Source organism: Asterias rubens, unplaced genomic scaffold (assembly GCF_902459465.1).
Source record: "Asterias rubens unplaced genomic scaffold, eAstRub1.3, whole genome shotgun sequence".
Classification (NCBI taxonomy): Eukaryota; Metazoa; Echinodermata; class Asteroidea; order Forcipulatida; family Asteriidae; genus Asterias; species Asterias rubens.
Window position 1 is genome coordinate 110,952 of NW_022985696.1, and position 21,167 is coordinate 132,118.

Consider the following 21,167-nt stretch of genomic DNA (forward strand, 5'->3'; position numbering starts at 1 on the left):
TTAGGACAGTCTCTTGTAAGGCAGGGGAGAGCTATGAGTTGGAATGTGCTAAGCGGTTTCCACATCCTGACACAAGCAGGCATTGTGTCTTACCATGCCCAGGTAGGTTTGGGGGTTGGGGGTTAGGACAGTCTCTTGTAAGGCAGGGGAGAGCTATGAGTTGGAATGTGCTAAGCGGTTTCCACATCCTGACACAAGCAGGCATTGTGTCTTACCATGCCCAGGTAGGTTTGGGGGTTGGGGGTTAGGACAGTCTCTTGTAAGGCAGGGGAGAGCTATGAGTTGGAATGTGCTAAGCGGTTTCCACATCCTGACACAAGCAGGCATTGTGTCTTACCATGCCCAGGTAGGTTTGGGGGTTGGGGGTTAGGACAGTCTCTTGTAAGGCAGGGGAGAGCTATGAGTTGGAATGTGCTAAGCGGTTTCCACATCCTGACACAAGCAGGCATTGTGTCTTACCATGCCCAGGTAGGTTTGGGGGTTGGGGGTTAGGACAGTCTCTTGTAAGGCAGGGGAGAGCTATGAGTTGGAATGTGCTAAGCGGTTTCCACATCCTGACACAAGCAGGCATTGTGTCTTACCATGCCCAGGTAGGTTTGGGGGTTGGGGGTTAGGACAGTCTCTTGTAAGGCAGGGGAGAGCTATGAGTTGGAATGTGCTAAGCGGTTTCCACATCCTGACACAAGCAGGCATTGTGTCTTACCATGCCCAGGTAGGTTTGGGGGTTGGGGGTTAGGACAGTCTCTTGTAAGGCAGGGGAGAGCTATGAGTTGGAATGTGCTAAGCGGTTTCCACATCCTGACACAAGCAGGCATTGTGTCTTACCATGCCCAGGTAGGTTTGGGGGTTGGGGGTTAGGACAGTCTCTTGTAAGGCAGGGGAGAGCTATGAGTTGGAATGTGCTAAGCGGTTTCCACATCCTGACACAAGCAGGCATTGTGTCTTACCATGCCCAGGTAGGTTTGGGGGTTGGGGGTTAGGACAGTCTCTTGTAAGGCAGGGGAGAGCTATGAGTTGGAATGTGCTAAGCGGTTTCCACATCCTGACACAAGCAGGCATTGTGTCTTACCATGCCCAGGTAGGTTTGGGGGTTGGGGGTTAGGACAGTCTCTTGTAAGGCAGGGGAGAGCTATGAGTTGGAATGTGCTAAGCGGTTTCCACATCCTGACACAAGCAGGCATTGTGTCTTACCATGCCCAGGTAGGTTTGGGGGTTGGGGGTTAGGACAGTCTCTTGTAAGGCAGGGGAGAGCTATGAGTTGGAATGTGCTAAGCGGTTTCCACATCCTGACACAAGCAGGCATTGTGTCTTACCATGCCCAGGTAGGTTTGGGGGTTGGGGGTTAGGACAGTCTCTTGTAAGGCAGGGGAGAGCTATGAGTTGGAATGTGCTAAGCGGTTTCCACATCCTGACACAAGCAGGCATTGTGTCTTACCATGCCCAGGTAGGTTTGGGGGTTGGGGGTTAGGACAGTCTCTTGTAAGTCTGGGGAGAGCTATGAGTTGGAATGTGCTAAGCGGTTTCCACATCCTGACACAAGCAGGCATTGTGTCTTACCATGCCCAGGTAGGTTTGGGGGTTGGGGGTTAGGACAGTCTCTTGTAAGGCAGGGGAGAGCTATGAGTTGGAATGTGCTAAGCGGTTTCCACATCCTGACACAAGCAGGCATTGTGTCTTACCATGCCCAGGTAGGTTTGGGGGTTGGGGGTTAGGACAGTCTCTTGTAAGGCAGGGGAGAGCTATGAGTTGGAATGTGCTAAGCGGTTTCCACATCCTGACACAAGCAGGCATTGTGTCTTACCATGCCCAGGTAGGTTTGGGGGTTGGGGGTTAGGACAGTCTCTTGTAAGTCTGGGGAGAGCTATGAGTTGGAATGTGCTAAGCGGTTTCCACATCCTGACACAAGCAGGCATTGTGTCTTACCATGCCCAGGTAGGTTTGGGGGTTGGGGGTTAGGACAGTCTCTTGTAAGGCAGGGGAGAGCTATGAGTTGGAATGTGCTAAGCGGTTTCCACATCCTGACAGAAGCAGGCATTGTGTCTTACCATGCCCAGGTAGGTTTGGGGGTTGGGGGTTAGGACAGTCTCTTGTAAGGCAGGGGAGAGCTATGAGTTGGAATGTGCTAAGCGGTTTCCACATCCTGACACAAGCAGGCATTGTGTCTTACCATGCCCAGGTAGGTTTGGGGGTTGGGGGTTAGGACAGTCTCTTGTAAGGCAGGGGAGAGCTATGAGTTGGAATGTGCTAAGCGGTTTCCACATCCTGACACAAGCAGGCATTGTGTCTTACCATGCCCAGGTAGGTTTGGGGGTTGGGGGTTAGGACAGTCTCTTGTAAGGCAGGGGAGAGCTATGAGTTGGAATGTGCTAAGCGGTTTCCACATCCTGACACAAGCAGGCATTGTGTCTTACCATGCCCAGGTAGGTTTGGGGGTTGGGGGTTAGGACAGTCTCTTGTAAGGCAGGGGAGAGCTATGAGTTGGAATGTGCTAAGCGGTTTCCACATCCTGACACAAGCAGGCATTGTGTCTTACCATGCCCAGGTAGGTTTGGGGGTTGGGGGTTAGGACAGTCTCTTGTAAGTCTGGGGAGAGCTATGAGTTGGAATGTGCTAAGCGGTTTCCACATCCTGACACAAGCAGGCATTGTGTCTTACCATGCCCAGGTAGGTTTGGGGGTTGGGGGTTAGGACAGTCTCTTGTAAGGCAGGGGAGAGCTATGAGTTGGAATGTGCTAAGCGGTTTCCACATCCTGACACAAGCAGGCATTGTGTCTTACCATGCCCAGGTAGGTTTGGGGGTTGGGGGTTAGGACAGTCTCTTGTAAGGCAGGGGAGAGCTATGAGTTGGAATGTGCTAAGCGGTTTCCACATCCTGACTCAAGCAGGCATTGTGTCTTACCATGCCCAGGTAGGTTTGGGGGTTGGGGGTTAGGACAGTCTCTTGTAAGTCTGGGGAGAGCTATGAGTTGGAATGTGCTAAGCGGTTTCCACATCCTGACACAAGCAGGCATTGTGTCTTACCATGCCCAGGTAGGTTTGGGGGTTGGGGGTTAGGACAGTCTCTTGTAAGGCAGGGGAGAGCTATGAGTTGGAATGTGCTAAGCGGTTTCCACATCCTGACACAAGCAGGCATTGTGTCTTACCATGCCCAGGTAGGTTTGGGGGTTGGGGGTTAGGACAGTCTCTTGTAAGGCAGGGGAGAGCTATGAGTTGGAATGTGCTAAGCGGTTTCCACATCCTGACACAAGCAGGCATTGTGTCTTACCATGCCCAGGTAGGTTTGGGGGTTGGGGGTTAGGACAGTCTCTTGTAAGGCAGGGGAGAGCTATGAGTTGGAATGTGCTAAGCGGTTTCCACATCCTGACACAAGCAGGCATTGTGTCTTACCATGCCCAGGTAGGTTTGGGGGTTGGGGGTTAGGACAGTCTCTTGTAAGGCAGGGGAGAGCTATGAGTTGGAATGTGCTAAGCGGTTTCCACATCCTGACACAAGCAGGCATTGTGTCTTACCATGCCCAGGTAGGTTTGGGGGTTGGGGGTTAGGACAGTCTCTTGTAAGGCAGGGGAGAGCTATGAGTTGGAATGTGCTAAGCGGTTTCCACATCCTGACACAAGCAGGCATTGTGTCTTACCATGCCCAGGTAGGTTTGGGGGTTGGGGGTTAGGACAGTCTCTTGTAAGGCAGGGGAGAGCTATGAGTTGGAATGTGCTAAGCGGTTTCCACATCCTGACACAAGCAGGCATTGTGTCTTACCATGCCCAGGTAGGTTTGGGGGTTGGGGGTTAGGACAGTCTCTTGTAAGGCAGGGGAGAGCTATGAGTTGGAATGTGCTAAGCGGTTTCCACATCCTGACACAAGCAGGCATTGTGTCTTACCATGCCCAGGTAGGTTTGGGGTTTAGGGTATGGGTTCGGGTTAAGGGTTTTGGACTTTGAGTTTGGGGTTTTGAGTTTTGGGCTTTGAGTTTGGGGGTCAGGTTTGGGGTTTTGGGTTTGGGTTTTGGTTTGGAGTTTCGGTTCGGTTAGAGTCAATGAAATGGAGTAAGAGGTTTCCACATCCTGACCCAGGCAGACATTGTGCCTTGCCGTTTCCAGGTAGGTTTGGGGTTTTGGGGTCTTGGGTTTGGGGTTCGGACGGTCTCTTGTAAGGTAGGGGAGAGCTATGAGTTGGAATGTGCTAAGCGGTTTCCACATCCTGACACAAGCAGGCATTGTGTCTTACCATGCCCAGGTAGGTTTGGGGCTTTTGGAGTTTGGGTTTTGGAGTTTGGGTTTGGGGGTTTGGGTTGGGGGTTAGGACAGTCTCTTGTAAGTCTGGGGAGGGCTATGAGTTGGAATGCGCTAAGCGGTTTCCACATCCTGACACAAGCAGACATTGTGTTTTACTATGCCCAGGTAGGTTTGGGGCTTTTAGGGTTTTGGGTTTTGGAGTTTGGGTTTGGGGGTTTGGGTTGGGGGTTCAAGTTTGGGTTTAGGGTTTTGGGTTTGGGTTTGGGTTTGGAGTTTTGGTTTGATTAGAGTCACTGATTGGTTTTGCTTATGAAATGGAGTAAGAGGTTTCCACATCCTGACCCAAGCAGACATTGTGTCTTTACCGTGTCCAGGTAGGTTTGGGGGTTGGGGGTAAGGACAGTCTCTTGTAAGGCAGGGGAGAGCTTCAAGTTGAAATGCGCTAAGTGGTTTTCACATCCTGACACCAGCAGACATTATGTCTTCCCATGCCCAGGTAGGTTTGGGGCTTTTAGGGTTTTGGGTTTTGGAGTTTGGGTTTGGGGATTTGGGTTGGGGGTTCAAGTTTGGGTTTAGGGTTTTGGGTTTGGGTTTGGTTTTGGAGTTTTGGTTTGATTAGAGTCACTGATTGGTTTTGCTAATGAAATGGAGTAAGAGGTTTCCACATCCTGACCCAAGCAGACATTATGTCTTCCCATGCCCAGGTAGGTTTGGGGCTTTTAGGGTTTTGGAGTTTGGGTTTTGGGGTTTGGGTTTGGAGTTTTTGGTTTTTTGGTTAGAGTCAGATTGGTTTTGCTAATGAAATGGAATAAGAGGTTTCCACATCCTGACCCAATCATACATTGTGTCTTACCGTGTCCAGGTAGGTTTGGGGCTTTGGGTTTGGGTTTAGGTTTGGGTTTTGGGTTTGGGTTTTGGGTTTGGTTAGAGTCGTAGATTGGTTTTGCAAATGAATTGCAAGAGATTTTCACATCCTGACCCAAGCAAACACTGTGTCTTACCATGCCCAGGTAGGTTTGAGGTTCAGGGTTTTGGTTTTGGTTTTGTCTTTTGGGGTTTTTGTTTTGGGCTTGTGTCTTGAGTTTGGGGTTTCATTTTTGGTTTGGGTTAAGTCATAGATTGTTTTGGGGTTTTCTGTTAGCGGGTTTGGGTTTTAGATTTTGGGGCTTGGGTTTGTGGTTTGGAGTTTGTTGTTTGGGTTTTGGTTTTGTTTTTTTTTGTTTAAGTTTGAGGGTTTACCTTGTTTAAATTTTGAGCAAATATAAGTCATTAAATCCAACAAAATACTGTGTTTTTCCAACAGGTGATTGCGTGATGAGCAATTGGCAGAACAGCTCCCCCTGCCCCACCCCCTGTCAACGGAACAGCACCAAATCCCAAGTGCGCTCAGTAATCCGCCACCCGACGCCTACCGGTGAACAGTGCAGGGATCTGACTCAAACCACACCCTGTACTGATTCCGATTGTGTAGGGTCTGGTTACCGGCTGGTGACTGGGGAGTGGAGTCGATGCAAGGCTGTTAGCGGGGAATGTGGATCAGGTAAACGGTAGTAGGAGATTAAGGCCCTTTGTGAAACCACGGCTTCGGATTTGGATTCGGCTCAGGCTAGTTTGGCCCCGCAATTATTTCAGGCATGAGAATCTTCCGGTTTAAACCGGAATTCCGTTTTTTTTTCCTTTCAAAATTGTGGTCTCCGAGTTCGATGTGAATTTGCTATAAAATTCGGGGGGTAGGTTTTTGGGGGTATACATTTGGATTTCTCTAATCCCTCTTCTCTAGTCGGACAATGTCAGTTTACCTTTGTAATTGTTATTATCGCGGATCCACACGTCAGGGGTTCAGACGAAAGAACGGAGCTTGAAGCCGAATCCAAAGCCGAAGCCGTGGTCTCGAAAGGGCCTAAGCTTGTGACTAATAGACCTTATGCACATGACGTCATTTCAGTAGGGCGCCCTCACCTAGAGGTCAAAAGGAGGTTGTTCATTGGCCAATCCTGTGCGCCGCGCGTACAAATCTGTGTGTTTCGATTGTTTCGTCACCGTTTTTCCACTAAGATGGCCGCTGGATGACGTCAATGCATAAGGTCTATTGCGGTCATACAATTGAAGCTGTTACTGGCTTCGGCTATAGCTGTGACCAGCTGCGGTTACAGTATTGGCTGAATGGGGTATGACTATGGCTGGCTGTGACTATGTGAACCTCTCTAACACAAATATAAACAAGATTTCAAAGGTTCTCGTTTATAATTGAAGTATTGGGCGAAATTGTATAAAAGCAACTTTGAATGACATTAATCAACCAGAACAGTATTCTTCTCGCTGCTCTTCAGCATTTTGGTTGTTTGACTCAAGCAGTAGCTTAAGTGAGCTCAGGATCACTGGCCTTTTGGGAAGTGGGTTCAAGGGTGAATGTTATATGACAACTACTTTTTAATATTAATTTTTGGTTTTTACCCATATACACTGATGTATGAAGCACTGTATACTAAGTACTTCCCCGAGTCCTGTGAACAAAAATCACAGGCATTTTTCTCGGGTGGGAGTCGAACCTACGACCTTTGCAATTCTAGAGCAGTGTCATACCAACTAGACCACCGAGATTGCCCGGTGGCTAGAGGCAGTTCGAATCCTATGTTTTGGCAGCGGGTATTGCAAACGATTTAGTAAATACTTTTTAATAACAAAAATGGTTTCACAGTAAAACCGGTACATGTAAGTAGAATTTGGGTAAGGTAAAGTTCCCGTAATGTTTTGGCTAATAGGAATTTTACTTTTTAAATAAAACATTTTACATCTAGGTATGTGAATTAATTTGCAGGGACGAAACATCGCGTAACCAGCTGCATCAACAACAACGGCTTCCCAGTCGCCACCCATCATTGCTCCAATCAGAATGTTACAACAACAGATATATGCAATATTCCCTGCCCACCAATCTGTGAACCAACGAGATACTCTTATTGGTCAGCCTGCAATGAGACCTGTGGTTTGAACGGGGTCATGGAGAGGTCGAGGGTCAATGAGGGTCAGTTGGTGGAGTGCACAGAGAAGTGGACCCAGAGGCAGGTAGGAATGAAGATTTATTTGTGATATTTTTGTGTTTGTTCGAGTTTGTGGCCAAATAGAGCATTGATTACCGTGCACCAATGTCATGGTCAAGCGGACTACAGCATCGAGTTTAAGTCCTGGAGTAAAAGCCATTGGACACTTTCGGTACAGAAGAAGAAAAAAAAAGTTCACATATTTACAAATAATTTACAGGGTTTACAGAAGGTAATGGTGAAAGACTTCTCTTGAAATATTATTCCATAAAATGCTTTACTTTTTGAGAAATCATTAAAACAATATCAATTCTCAATAGCAAGAATTACGGATTTATTTTAAACACATGTATGACACGGCGAAACGCGTGGATACAAGGGTGGGTTTCCCCATTATTTTATTCCGACTCCGATGACCGATTGAGCCTAAATTTTCACAGGTTTGTTATTTTATATAGAAGTTGTGTTACACGAAGTGTGGGACTTGGACAATACTGTTTACCGAAAGTGTATAATGGCTTTAAGGGAATGTACGCGTTTGGTAATTACTAAAAACAAATAAAAACACTTAAAAACACTTAAAAACTGACTTGGTAAAAAACATTGTGGGAAATGACTCCCTCTGAAGTATTGGACACCTATAGAAGAGACCTACATGTTTATTGACCAATTTATGGAGGATACGGGATACAGGTTCGCTTTGACCAACGAAAATGATTTTTTTTTTTCAAGCAAGTCGCCAGACACAAGGCCTTAAGGCCACTTCAAGGTGTGGGCTATAATTAGTTTTTTCCAGAGGCCATTGCCACCTATTCCTAGGGCTGAAACAGGATAACCCCCTTTTACAGTCGGTTGACCCATTTCACCTGACGTCATCATCTTGGATGCGCCATTTTGGTGGTCAATGTCAACGCGTGTTATTCAGTGAAGTGCGCATTTTTAGGTGACACGGCGTTTACACGTAAGCCTATTGACCACCAACATGGTGAGCGTGGCATCAGCCGCCGCGTGTGACATGCGTGCAAGGGGTCAATACGGATGTATGCTTGGGTATCATCAATCCGAAGCCTGGCCGGTAGAGCAGAAAGCACTACCTCTCCAATTTTATGTAGCAAGTTTCACGACCGGGATCCGCACACACACTCTGCTGATCAAACACCACAGCTTGAATCCAGTGCTCTTAACTGCGTGGCCATGCTGATGATCATCAATATTATCATTATTTTTACAGTAATTAAAGCCATTACACATTCGGTAAAACAGTATTGTCCAAGGGCCCAAACTTTGTGTATCACAACTTATATATAAAATAAACAACCTGTGAAAATTTTGGCTCAATCGGTCATCGGAGTCGGGAGAAAATAACGGGAAAACCCACCCTTGTTTCCGCACGTCTCGCTGTGTCAAGACATGTGTTTGAAATAAATCCAAAATTCTCGCTATCGAGAATAAATAACTGTTTTAATGTTTTCTCAAAAAGTAAAGCATTTTATGGAATAATATTTCAAGAGAAGTCATTCACCATCTGTAAACCCTGTAAGTTATTTGTAAATCTGTGAACTTTTATTTATTTTTTTCTAAAGTGTATAATGGCTTTAAGTTCACTTTGATTCATTTCCAAAATTATATAACAATAATAATATTTTGTCTTCACCTCCAGACCAAGCCATGCAATGCAGTACCTTGCCACACCTACACCTGGAACCGAAGCTTCTGGAGTGAGTGTCGGTTTGAGACGGAGCGAGGGTGTGGGATCGGAGAACGGACACGCCTCGTTGAGTGCGAGCGGAATGATGGACTCACTGTAGACCATGAATACTGCATCCTACAAGGTAATGACCATTCATGACCGCGTCACGTGGGGGTGTTTAAATCTTTGTTTATAACCGGTTGTGAGCGGAGACTCCATGCTAGGCTTGATGCAAGACGTTTCTTGTTATGCGCGATGCAGGCGCTGTCGGTGAGTCGGCCGTGCTGTGTGTGAAAGGAAACCAGCGAATATGCACCAAGACTATACGCACATGCGCTGGCACGAACGGAACCGGAAAACACCCGTGTACGTCGTACATGTACTGAACACCATAGAGGTGGAAACATACAGAGCTCAAGCACTCGGAAACGGATAAGTTTTACAGAGTTTCCTACTTTATTACGCCTTTTAACCAAAACAGTATTTACGAATGGGAATCAAAGTGTGTTGAAGAGGTTTTCAACTAGTGATTTAAACCCGCCGAGGCCTGGTTCTTGAAAGTTTTACCAAGACGAAGTCGAGGTAAAATTATCAAGAACCAGGCCTCGTAAGGATTAAACCACTAGTTGAAACCCTCTTCACCACACAGTGATTCCTTATTTATGTATAAACTTTGACCTCATAGTAGGTCTACTTTAGCAGGCATCAAGGGCCAGTCAAACTGCAGCGATAATGAAAACCATCACGACGCAAAGAGAATGCGTTCTATTGGTTGAATTGCTCTGCGCAGAATATGCGCAGGCTTATTCCAGCATCGAGGGCATGCATTGCTCACATTCTCATTTACGTTCTCGTTATAGAGGCCAGTGTGACAGAACCTTTAGGCCTCATTTGAAAAAGGAGTTTTTTTTTATTGCAGGGTACATTTTTACAAAATGGCCAGCCGACAAATTTCAACTATGACCTCATAGAAGGTCTTCTGAGCATGCATTAGAGGCCAGTCACACTGCAGCGATAACAAAAACCATCACGACGCAAAGAGAACGCATTCTATTGAATTGCTCCAGGCAGAGTACGCGCAGGCTTATTCCACCAATCGAGGGCAAGCATTGTTCACGTCAATGCTCTTCTCTACAGTCTTCCTAACAACCAGATTTCCCGACTTCAACGGCTCCAAAATACTGCTGCCCGCATTGTGACACTGTCTAGAAAATCCTGTGCTATCACCCCCATTCTGAAACAACTACACTGGCTCCCTATCTCTCAACGAATCATCTTCAAGCTGATGCTCATTGTCCACAAAGCTCTTATTGGCAAGGCTCCACACTATATTTCTGAACTGCTTCAAGTTTACACTCCATCAAGGAATCTTCGATCAAGTGCCATGCTTCTCCTCATTGAACCCAAGTCTCGACACTCATGGGGTGACAGGTCTTTTTCTTCAGCCGCGCCACGCATCTGGAACTCTCTACCACTTAATCTTCGATCTTGTGTTTGTACCGCAAAATTCAAGTCTCTTCTCAAAACTTATCTTATGTCACAGGTTTTCAATGACTAATTTTGTTGTTTCTGTTTTTCTTTGTGTTGTGTTTTGTTTTTGTTTTGTTTTTGGTTTTACTGCGCCTTGAACACCCAGCAGGGTGGATATGTGCGCATTACAAGTCTTATTATTATTATTCTCGTTTTCGTTCTTGTTTTCGTTCTCGTTATCGAGGCCAGTGTGACTTATTGCAGGGTATATTTTTACAAAATGGCCAGCCGACAAATATTTTAAGACCACCGGCTAGGCTAGTTTTTAAAATAATTTGTTTTCGTCTGAGATCTTCGTGCTTGTTTAAAAATTGTCCAGAAGACCTTTTGACCTGCACACCCAGAAGTCTTGCAACCCCCCCCCCCCCCCTTAAATTCTGTTCATGGGGCTTCTCTTTCTCGTATTAAATGTTATCATTGTTTGTGTTCTTAGATTATCCTGATGCAAACAGACAAGGTGTATTGAATCAGATCCTATCTAGTGTTAATAAGACACTACTAGATATCTACACATCTCATCGTTGTGATAAACCCTGCCCAGGAGACTGCTTGGTAAGCTCTTAGTTACATGTAGTTCTTAGATTATCCTGATGCAAACAGACAAGGTGTATTGAATCAGATCCTATCTAGTGTTAATGAGACACTACTAGATATCTACACATCTCATTGATGTGATAAACCCTGCCCAGGAGACTGCTTGGTAAGAACCCCTCCCCCACCCCACCCCCTTTGTCTTCCTATAGGGAGGTATGGCATGCGAAAGGAAAATACATACGGATACGTTTAGTTATCCGTATCCTACTTGCATGGACATAGCAAACGGGATATCAGTGTCGTCTGCACGTACAGAAGATATAGAGTAGCGTATGACGTCATAATGATGACGTATCCGTCGCACTAACCATATCTGCTCGCATGCGAAACCTCCCTAATATTAACCATGGCTCACCCGCTTAATGCAGAGTTAAACTTACTTGTTAACAATCAATGGAAAGCTATTGATAGTATAAAACATCGTGAGAAACGGCTCTCTCTGAAGTAACATAGTTTTTAAGAAAGCGGTAACTTCTCAATCATTGAAAGGCTTGCATTATTTCATTTGTTTTTCAATTCCGCATTGGATAATGTTGAAGGGTCAAACAGTAGGAGGGTTGACTGTGTGCTTAGTAGATTGACACATTCACTACTGGATATCATACTGATGGCTGGCATATCCAAAGCAATAGTGGATATTAGTAGGAGGGTAAACTACTTCTGTCCAGTCAAGCCCAAATTTAGTATGAAGTATTTTCTGCTCAACCAGCTTTATGATATTAGGCTTAGCTTGAGTGGAAATGGCAACAAGTTATCTTTGGTCAGGCAGTAGAAGGATTGACTGTGTACTGATGAATATAGACATGTGGATGATAATGGTCAGACAGTTCAGACAGTAGAACTACATGTCCAATCATGAGCCCCATATTTGTAAGCAGTATTTTCTGCTCAACAAGCTATATGAAATTTGGCTTAGCTTTAACAAAAATTGCAACAATTAAGTGATCTTTGGTCAGATAGTAGGAGGGTTAATTGTGTACTGAGTTGTAATGGATGATTTTCAATGGTCATACAGTAGGAGGGTAAACTACTTATATAAGAAATTTTTAAACAAATGTAGTAAGAAGTTTTTTCTGCTTAACCAGCTATATGCAATTTGGCAAGCAATTTGGCAAGCACCAAGTGACGGCACCACTTTGGGCTTGTTGCATGCTCACGTATGACGTCTGCCCGCACATACAAATCTAAGGTGAAAACTGGTAACTTCACGAATGCTAAAATTTTGAACTTTTAACGACACGATTTATGACTCACGTTAACGTTGCTCATGGAACGTGCCGCTAAACCTCCCTGTTAAAAGGGTAGACTGTTACTGTTAAATATATGTAGATAAATGGTCAAACAGTTGGAGGTTTAAGTACTATGTCTTTTTTTTCATATCCTAAACTACAGGTCACATCTTGGAGTCCTGAGACTTCTTGCTTCAAGTCTTGTTATTCACTTGATGATGCTGCATTTAGTATAAGCTCAAGATCAGTAACGAGTCCAGCCATGCCCGGAGGAAAACCCTGCCCAGTAAATCTCATCCAAGAAAGGTACGTAGCATGTAAACACAAAAAGGTGCTTAGCACATACAAATTTTGCTTAGCAAAAACTTGGTAACAGCCAGAACACCGTATAGTTACCAGGACTGCGACCAGGACTGCGACTGGTACTCCGGTCATTTCTTGCTTAGCCAAGTAATTGCCAATCAGAACTCTCTAGTGTTATGAAATTGGGCCGGGAGTAATTTGCAAGTAAGGGTGTTGCTTCAGACAATTCTACTTTAACACAAAATTAAGTGACATTCCAGCTACAGGCGTAGTTGTCAATTTGGACACAGCCTTATTTGCGATAACTTCATAAGATTGCTTTTGCAAATTTTTGGGAGCTTTAGCTAAATGGAGATAGTGGTTAAACAAATTCTCAAATGTATTCTCTTGCTTTCCTTTTAATGCAAAAGGAACATTACAGAATTGGTTTTTGCTAACAAAACAGTTGATAGCAGTGTAAGCACTTAATGTAATCCACCATACACATAAACTGACAAACCTGTAGAAGTTTGAGATCAATCGGCCATCTTGCTCACGAGAGAATAATTGAAAACCGCTTACAAATTTTGCATTGCAGCGGAGCCAAAATAAAAAAAGAAATAAAATGCTCACTGAGCAATAAACTTCAAACGCGAAGTTAGATTATTTATTTCTCATCAAATATGACATTTCAGACCGAAATATTTCAAGGGATGTTTTCAACTATCATCATCATGTAAGTTTTATGTAAATCTGTGATCTTCACAATTTTTGTTTCTTACCAATTCTGTAACGTTCCTTTAAGATTGTGTCTGAAAGAGCAAGCTGTATGCCCTAACTACACATGGAGAACAGGAACCATCAGTGGAAATATAAGAACAAGGGAGATATGGTGTGAAATACAAGGTAAGTGGGTTGGGAGAAAAACCACTTCTTTCCTTTTAGGGTTGGCACTTGTACAGGTTTAAAGGCAGTGGACACTATTGGTAATTACTCAAAATAATTATTAGCACCAAACCTTACTTGGTAACGAGTAATGGGGAGAGGTTGATGGTATAAAATATTGTGAGAATCGGCTCCCTCTAAAGTGACATAGTTTTCGAGAAAGAAGTAAGTTTCCACGAATTTGATTTTGAGACCTCAGGTTTAGAACTTGGGGTCTCGAAATCAACCATCTAAACGCACACAACTTCGTGTGACAAGGTGTTTTCTTCTTTCATTATTATCTCGCAACTTTGATGACCGATTGAGCTCAAATTTTCACAGGTTTGTTATTTAATGCATATGTTGAGATACACCAACTGTGTAGGCTAGTCTTTGACAATTACCAATAGTGTCTACTGGGGTAAGCTGTTTAAGTTGTGAAAGATAAACTGATTCAAACCCATGACCTTTGTCAGATTAAAGATTAAAAATATTTATTGTCACGACAAAAAACATGAAATGTGTCTTCCCTGTGTAAATTAATCAATGTTAAATTTCCAACCATTAATTGTGTAGCCATTTAGAAAAAGTATTTCAACTTTAAAATATTGCTTTGAATCAATATGTTATTATAAATATATTTTTATATTAGTACATTTTTAAAATTCTAATGTGTATGTAGTTGCTGTGCATGCCTCTTAAAGGCAGTGGACACTATTGGTAATTACTTAAAATAATTATTAGCGTTAAACCTTACTTGTTAACCAGTAACGGGGAGAGGGTGATAGTATAAAAAGTTGTGAGAAACAGCTCCCTCCGCAGTGACATAGTTTTCGAGAAAGAAGTAATTTTCCACTAATTTGATTTCAAGACCTCAAGTTTAGAATTTTGAGGTCTCGAAACCAAGCATCTGAAAGCACACAGCTTTGTGTGACAAGGGTGTTTTTTCTTTCATAGTTATCTCGCAACTCCGACGACCAATCAAGCTCAAATTTTCACAGGTGTGCTATTTTATGCATATGTTCAGATACACCAAGTTAGAAAACTGGTCTTTGACAATTACCAATAGTGTCCATTGTCTTTAATGTAACAGTGTTTTACTGAGAGGTTTCCCTAGGGTAAAGAAGAAATTAATAAAAATAAATAATTTACCCAGTCAGTTTTAATATAACTATTAAATAATTTTGTGTTCATTTGTTGTAGATCAAGGAAGCATCCTGAATGTAACTGGTGGATGCATCGAGTCTTTAAGACCAGCTTCGTCCCTGGATTGTGAGCCACAATGTACAGCATCAGGAGCCATCTGTCAGGAGGGGAAATGTCACTGCAAAGACGGTTATGAAGGTGAGATACTAGACCACCCAGCCAGATGCCGTTACACCAATGCTCTATTAACTCCATAGAGTTATATATAAGAACAAGAGGGCGCACTGGCCTATATACGCGCCCCGGCATACGCGCATTTTCTAAGTTGACAAAACAGGCAGCACACAGCGTGTGTTTGTGCTGCCATACTGCAATGTATTGTTAGATGACAAAACAGCATCGCGTAACTGTTCAATAAACACAAACTCCAACGTGTATACTTCATATTCAACGTGCGTACATGCATACGCGCGTGTGTCTCCTTCAGTCCCGTCGCATTTGTGCAAGAAGCTTCACCAGTGTGCCCTCTAGTTCTTTAATATAACTCTATGATTGACTCTTACTTTCTTGTTTCTGACACCCGTTTGCGACAGGAGCTTCAGAGTCGAACCGAACCGAATTCTGAATTAACTTCATGAAAAGTTTGACGTCTGAAACAGTTAGGAGCGACTGGGTATGCTAGAAGTCGAAAAGGTCGACTGTTGCGGTTGTTCGGAGCACCTCTGGGGTATCTTGGTTTCAGACGTGGATCTTATCATGAGCCAAACCAATATATATTTGGTTAAAGCCATTGGACACTTTCGGTAAACAGTGTTGTCCAAGGCCCACACTTCGTGTATTACAACTTATATATAAAATAACAAACCTGTGAAAATTTAGGCTCAATCGGTCATCGGAGTCGGGAGAAAATAACGGGAAAACCCACCCTTGTTTCTACACGTTTCGTCGTGTCATGACATGTGTTTAAAATTAATCTGTAATTCTCGATATTGAGAATTGATATTGTTTTAATTTTTTTCTCAAAAAGTAAAGTATTTTATGGAATAATATTTCAAGAGAAGTCTTTCACCATTACCAATGGCTTTAAGTTCGCCTGTCTGAAACAAAAAGTTTTTTGGGTTGACCGATAGAATTGCTCCTAATCTATTTGGTTCGGCACGGCTCTGGCGGGCCTGTCTGAAACGGTAGTTTAGTACTTTTTATTTCATCGTCATCATCATTTTAGGCTTATCTCATTGAGTCCAGAAAATAGACGCCATTCATTTCTATTTTTTGCATTTCTGGTCCATGTTGTCATCTCTCCATCTTCTTCTCCGTCTACCTCTTTTCCTTTTCCCTGTCTTTGGTTGCCAATCCATTATTCTTGTCGTCCATCTATGGTCATTTCTTCTGGCAGTGTGTCCAGGCCATCTCCATTTAGCTTGTTTTATTGTCCTTATGATGTCTGTTACTCAATTTTTTTCATTTCCAGAATTATAAATCACTTAAAGGCAGTGGACACTATTGGCAATTACTCAAAATAATTATTCGCATAAAACCTTTCTTGGTGACGAGTAATGGGAACAGGTTAATGGTATAAAACATTGTGAGAAACGGCTCCCTCTGAAGTGCCATAGTTTTCGAGAAAGAGGTAATTTTCCATGAATTTGATTTAGAGACCACAGATTTAGAACTTGAGGTCTTGAAATCAACCATCTAAACGCACACAACTTCGTATGACAAGGGTGTTTTTTTCTTTCATTATTATCTCGCAAGTTCGATGAGCGATTGAGCTCAAATTTTCACAGGTTTGTTATTTTATGCATATTTATGTTGAGATATACCAACTGTGAAGGCTAGTCTTTGACAATTAACAATTGTGTCCACTACCTTTAATAATTCCAACCACCAGGTAATGGTCAAGCTTGCTTCCCAGTCTCCGGATGTGATACAGATGACCACTGCCCACTTCCAAATACCTTCTGCAACCGCTACAGTCAGTGTGGCTGCAAGTCTGGTTTCATGCTTGACCAAGCTACAAATGTCTGCATCGAGTCTAACCTCATTCCTGACGGCAATGAAGAGGCTGGTGCCAGTCCAACGAGTCTGGTTCCGAACAACAGCAATGATGTGGAACAGTTTGAGGGGAAGTCTGGTGAGTCTGCAGTTTTCTTGTTTCTTTCTCTATAATTGTACAATACAACTAGAAATAAAAATCAAGTTTTTATTTTTTTTCCACGTAATATCTCAATTTAAAAACTCAACATAAACCACAAGGGAAACCCCTTGTGGTTTATATTGATATCTGAAACAAAAAGGTGATCCCCTGTCTGCCGCTTCCCAGGTTGTATCGTAATTTGGGTGTGATCCCTGGCTACACTACACGGCAGTTCATGGTTATAAGGCTTCTGACTGGCACCACGAACAAAGATATTGACAAAATAGGGACACCGCCAATATACATGTAGGGCTAGCTCAGTTGATAGAGAGCCGGCAGGTTAATCCGGAGATCGTTGGTTCGAATCCCACTGTAGTCAATTCTTTGTTTAACCCCAAAAATCAATTTAAAATCTCTTGACAGGGATAAGTGTCATCTTGTTGTCTGTGCTCTGATTCTCAGCAGGGCCCTTTTTCATGGCTCTACCTAGGCAATGAATCGCCACTTACTAAGGCAGGAATCGTCCTGCTTCTGTCTGGGTAAGCAGGGAAATGCGTTAGGCTTAGACATCCTCAGCTAGTGCAGAAATACAGAGCTTCCACTGTAAGCGGAGAATGGCAGAATTCGGTAGTAAACAGAGCCATGAAGTTGTGCCCAGGTTTCACTATGTTAATGTCTTGCTGTTTGGCTCTAATGCAATTAGGGGTTCGCGTCGGTGTTCCTGGCTGGATCGGCAGCAAATTGCCCCACAGCACCTTGTAAACCATTAAATGGTGCCAAGAAATAGGTCTCATACTGTACATTCATAATTCAAACTTCATCCCATGCACCTTGCATTAAAAAATACTCTGCACTTTGTATCCTTTGGATCCTTTGGAAAAAGCGCATTATAAATACGGTTATTATTATTATTATTATTAATGGCTGCCTGTTTAGGGAGTACATCCATTTCATCTTCCATTGCGTTTTTTATTACTCTCAGATTTATGGAAATGGGTTGTAGTAGCCAGTGCGGTCGTTATTGCAGTATTATAGAAAGACCCGAGTTTGAATTCAATGCTCTTGCCTCTCGGCCACAAAACATTCCATTTCATCTTCCATTTTGTTTGTTTTCTCTCTCAGATATATGGAAATGGGTTGTACGTAGCCAGTGCCCTCCTTATTGCAGTATTATGGAAAGACCGAGTTTGAATTCAATGCTCTTGCCTCTCGGCCACGACACTTCTATTTCATCTTCCATTTCGTTTGTTTTCTCTCTCAGATTTATGGAAATGGGTTGTAGTAGCCAGTGCGGTCGTTATTGCAGTATTATGGAAAGACCCGAGTTTGAATTCAATGCTCTTGCATCTCGGCCACAAAACATTCCATTTCATCTTCCATTTCGTTTGTTTTCTCTCTCAGATATATGGAAATGGGTTGTAGTAGCCAGTGCGGTCGTTATTGCAGTATTATGGAAAGACCCGAGTTTGAATTCAATGCTCTTGCCTCTCGGCCACGACACTTCCATTTCATCTTCCATTTCGTTTGTTTTCTCTCTCAGATATATGGAAATGGGTTGTAGTAGCCAGTGCCCTCCTTATTGCAGTATTATGGAAAGACCCGAGTTTGAATTCAATGCTCTTACCTCTCGGCCACGACACTTCCATTTCATCTTCCATTTTGTTTGTTTTCTCTCTCAGATATATGGAAATGGGTTGTAGTAGCCAGTGCGGTCGTTATTGCAGTATTATGGAAAGACCCGAGTTTGAATTCAATGCTCTTGCCTCTCGGCCACAAAACATTCCATTTCATCTTCCATTTCATTTGTTTTCTCTCTCAGATATATGGAAATGGGTTGTACGTAGCCAGTGCGGTCGTTATTGCAGTATTATGGAAAGACCGAGTTTGAATTCAATGCTCTTGCCTCTCGGCCACGACACTTCCATTTCATCTTCCATTTTGTTTGTTTTCTCTCTCAGATATATGGAAATGGGTTGTAGTAGCCAGTGCGGTCGTTATTGCAGTATTATGGAAAGACCCGAGTTTGAATTCAATGCTCTTGCCTCTCGGCCACGACACTTCCATTTCATCTTCCATTTCGTTTGTTTTCTCTCTCAGATATATGGAAATGGGTTGTACGTAGCCAGTGCCCTCCTTATTGCAGTATTATGGAAAGACCCGAGTTTGAATTCAATGCTCTTGCCTCTCGGCCACGACACTTCCATTTCATCTTCCATTTCGTTTGTTTTCTCTCTCAGATATATGGAAATGGGTTGTAGTAGCCAGTGCGGTCGTTATTGCAGTATTATGGAAAGACCGAGTTTGAATTCAATGCTCTTGCATCTCGGCCACAAAACATTCCATTTCATCTTCCATTTCGTTTGTTTTCTCTCTCAGATATATGGAAATGGGTTGTAGTAGCCAGTGCGGTCGTTATTGCAGTATTATGGAAAGACCCGAGTTTGAATTCAATGCTCTTGCATCTCGGCCACGACACTTCCATTTCATCTTCCATTTCGTTTGTTTTCTCTCTCAGATATATGGAAATGGGTTGTAGTAGCCAGTGCGGTCGTTATTGCAGTATTATGGAAAGACCCGAGTTTGAATTCAATGCTCTTGCATCTCGGCCACGACACTTCCATTTCATCTTCCATTTCGTTTGTTTTCTCTCTCAGATATATGGAAATGGGTTGTAGTAGCCAGTGCGGTCGTTATTGCAGTATTATGGAAAGACCCGAGTTTGAATTCAATGCTCTTGCATCTCGGCCACGACACTTCCATTTCATCTTCCATTTCGTTTGTTTTCTCTCTCAGATATATGGAAATGGGTTGTAGTAGCCAGTGCGGTCGTTATAGCCCTCCTCGTTGTCATCGTCAGTGTCTTCTACATCAGGAGACGTCGAGCGGGCGAAGTGGGCTTCAATCCAATCCCAACCATCAGTGATTCGGACTTCCCTCTTAGCAAGATGGTCAAGGATGTAGTGACCAAATGCTGATGCTGCAGGAGCTGAACCTCGACCCTTGAGGTCAAAGATCAGAGGTAGATCAAACACCTTAAAGGAGCACGTTGCCCTGGATCGGACTAGTTGGTCTTTGAAAAGTGTTTGAAATGCATATGATTAGAAAGGTATTTTAAAAGTAGAATATAATTATCCACACAAGTATCACTCGAAATTGCATGGGTTTCCTTTTACATCATCGACTAATACGGTCGGCCATTTATGGGAGCCAAATTTTTGACTCCCATAAATGGCCGACCGTGTTAGTTCGTTAAGTAAAAGGAAAACCAAGCAATTTCGAGGCAAGTTTGTGTGAATCATTGTATTTTACTTTTAAATCAACTTCCTAACCATATGCATTTTATAACAAACTGTTACAAACGCTTTTAAAAGACCAACTCGACCGATCCAAGGCAACGTGTTCCATGTTGATGTCTTATTAAACCCTTCCCATGAAATATGTATTTGCACACCACAGTGCATGTGCACTAACATTTTGGTTGTCAAAATGAAGGAACAATGTTCGCACTGTTTTGTAGGCTGCTAACGGCTGTGTGACGCAAAGACGATTGCATGTCTGCTTAGTGCACATCTCTAAGGCGTTTGCCAACTAATAGGGTCTGTCCACATGCGTGAATGTCATCGAGTTATATATATAAGAACTAGAGGGCGCACAAGTGATGCTTCGTGCACAAACGCCACGGGACCGCAAGATGACAAGCGCGTCATTCTGCACGCGCGTTCAATATGAAATACACATTTGAGTTGTTTTTTATTGAATGCTCACGCGATGCTGTTTGTTCAACTTACAAAATGGCCACACAAACACACGCTGTGAGATCCCAGTTTTGTCAACTTAGAAAATGGCCGCCTGCGCGCATGCCAGAGCGCGTATATAGGCCAGTGCGCCCTCTAGTTCTTATATATAACTCTATGGTGAATGTACTTAGCTTATTTCATTGGAAGGGTCTGGTGCATCTGGGATAACAGTCCAGGAAAGCCCCATTTAGAATTTCTGAGTTTGGCCACATTTGGAAAGTATACATCCTTTTCACTGAGTTGGTGTGTTTACAATGAATTGTGCCATTAAACATGTTAAACTTACTTGATGAGCAGTATATACGCTCGAGGCAGTCAGTAGCCCAACTGGAGGAGTTCAAGGCCAAAGGTCAGAAGTATAGATCATGCAACTTCAGTTGATGTTAAATTGCACCTCGGGATAACATTCAAGGAAAGCCCGTTTTTAGAAGGTCTGAGTTTGGCCACAAAAACTTGATCAGTATAAATACATCCTTTTCACTGAGTGGGAGTGTTTACTTTGACTTTCTTTGATCATTAAGGGTAGACCCTGCAGTGCTCACTTGGGTGAGCCCCTGACAAGAGCTAC

General features: G+C 43.4%; 1 protein-coding gene across 1 annotated transcript; it reads left to right on the top strand.

The window, feature by feature from the left end:
• The first annotated feature begins 2,140 nt into the window (after positions 1–2,140).
• Positions 2,141–19,904, top strand: LOC117305699 (thrombospondin type-1 domain-containing protein 7A-like). The gene is made up of 10 exons (XM_033790570.1): positions 2,141–2,176; positions 5,533–5,769; positions 7,048–7,295; positions 8,931–9,102; positions 10,924–11,042; positions 12,477–12,619; positions 13,401–13,501; positions 14,723–14,863; positions 16,557–16,799; positions 19,596–19,904. The coding sequence occupies exons 2-10, from the start codon at positions 5,544–5,546 to the stop codon at positions 19,775–19,777; spliced, it is 1,575 nt and encodes a 524-aa protein (XP_033646461.1). The 5' UTR covers positions 2,141–2,176; positions 5,533–5,543; the 3' UTR covers positions 19,778–19,904.
• Positions 19,905–21,167: the final 1,263 nt, after the last annotated feature.

Excerpts from the sequence above, each read along its gene's own strand:
- LOC117305699 (XM_033790570.1), top strand. The coding sequence starts at position 5,544 with ATGAGCAATTGGCAGAACAGCTCCCCCTGCCCCACCCCCTGTCAACGG. Across the intron at positions 5,770-7,047 it reads TAGCGGGGAATGTGGATCAG|GGACGAAACATCGCGTAACC; the intron begins GTAAACGGTAGT and ends ATTAATTTGCAG. Across the intron at positions 7,296-8,930 it reads AGAAGTGGACCCAGAGGCAG|ACCAAGCCATGCAATGCAGT; the intron begins GTAGGAATGAAG and ends CTTCACCTCCAG.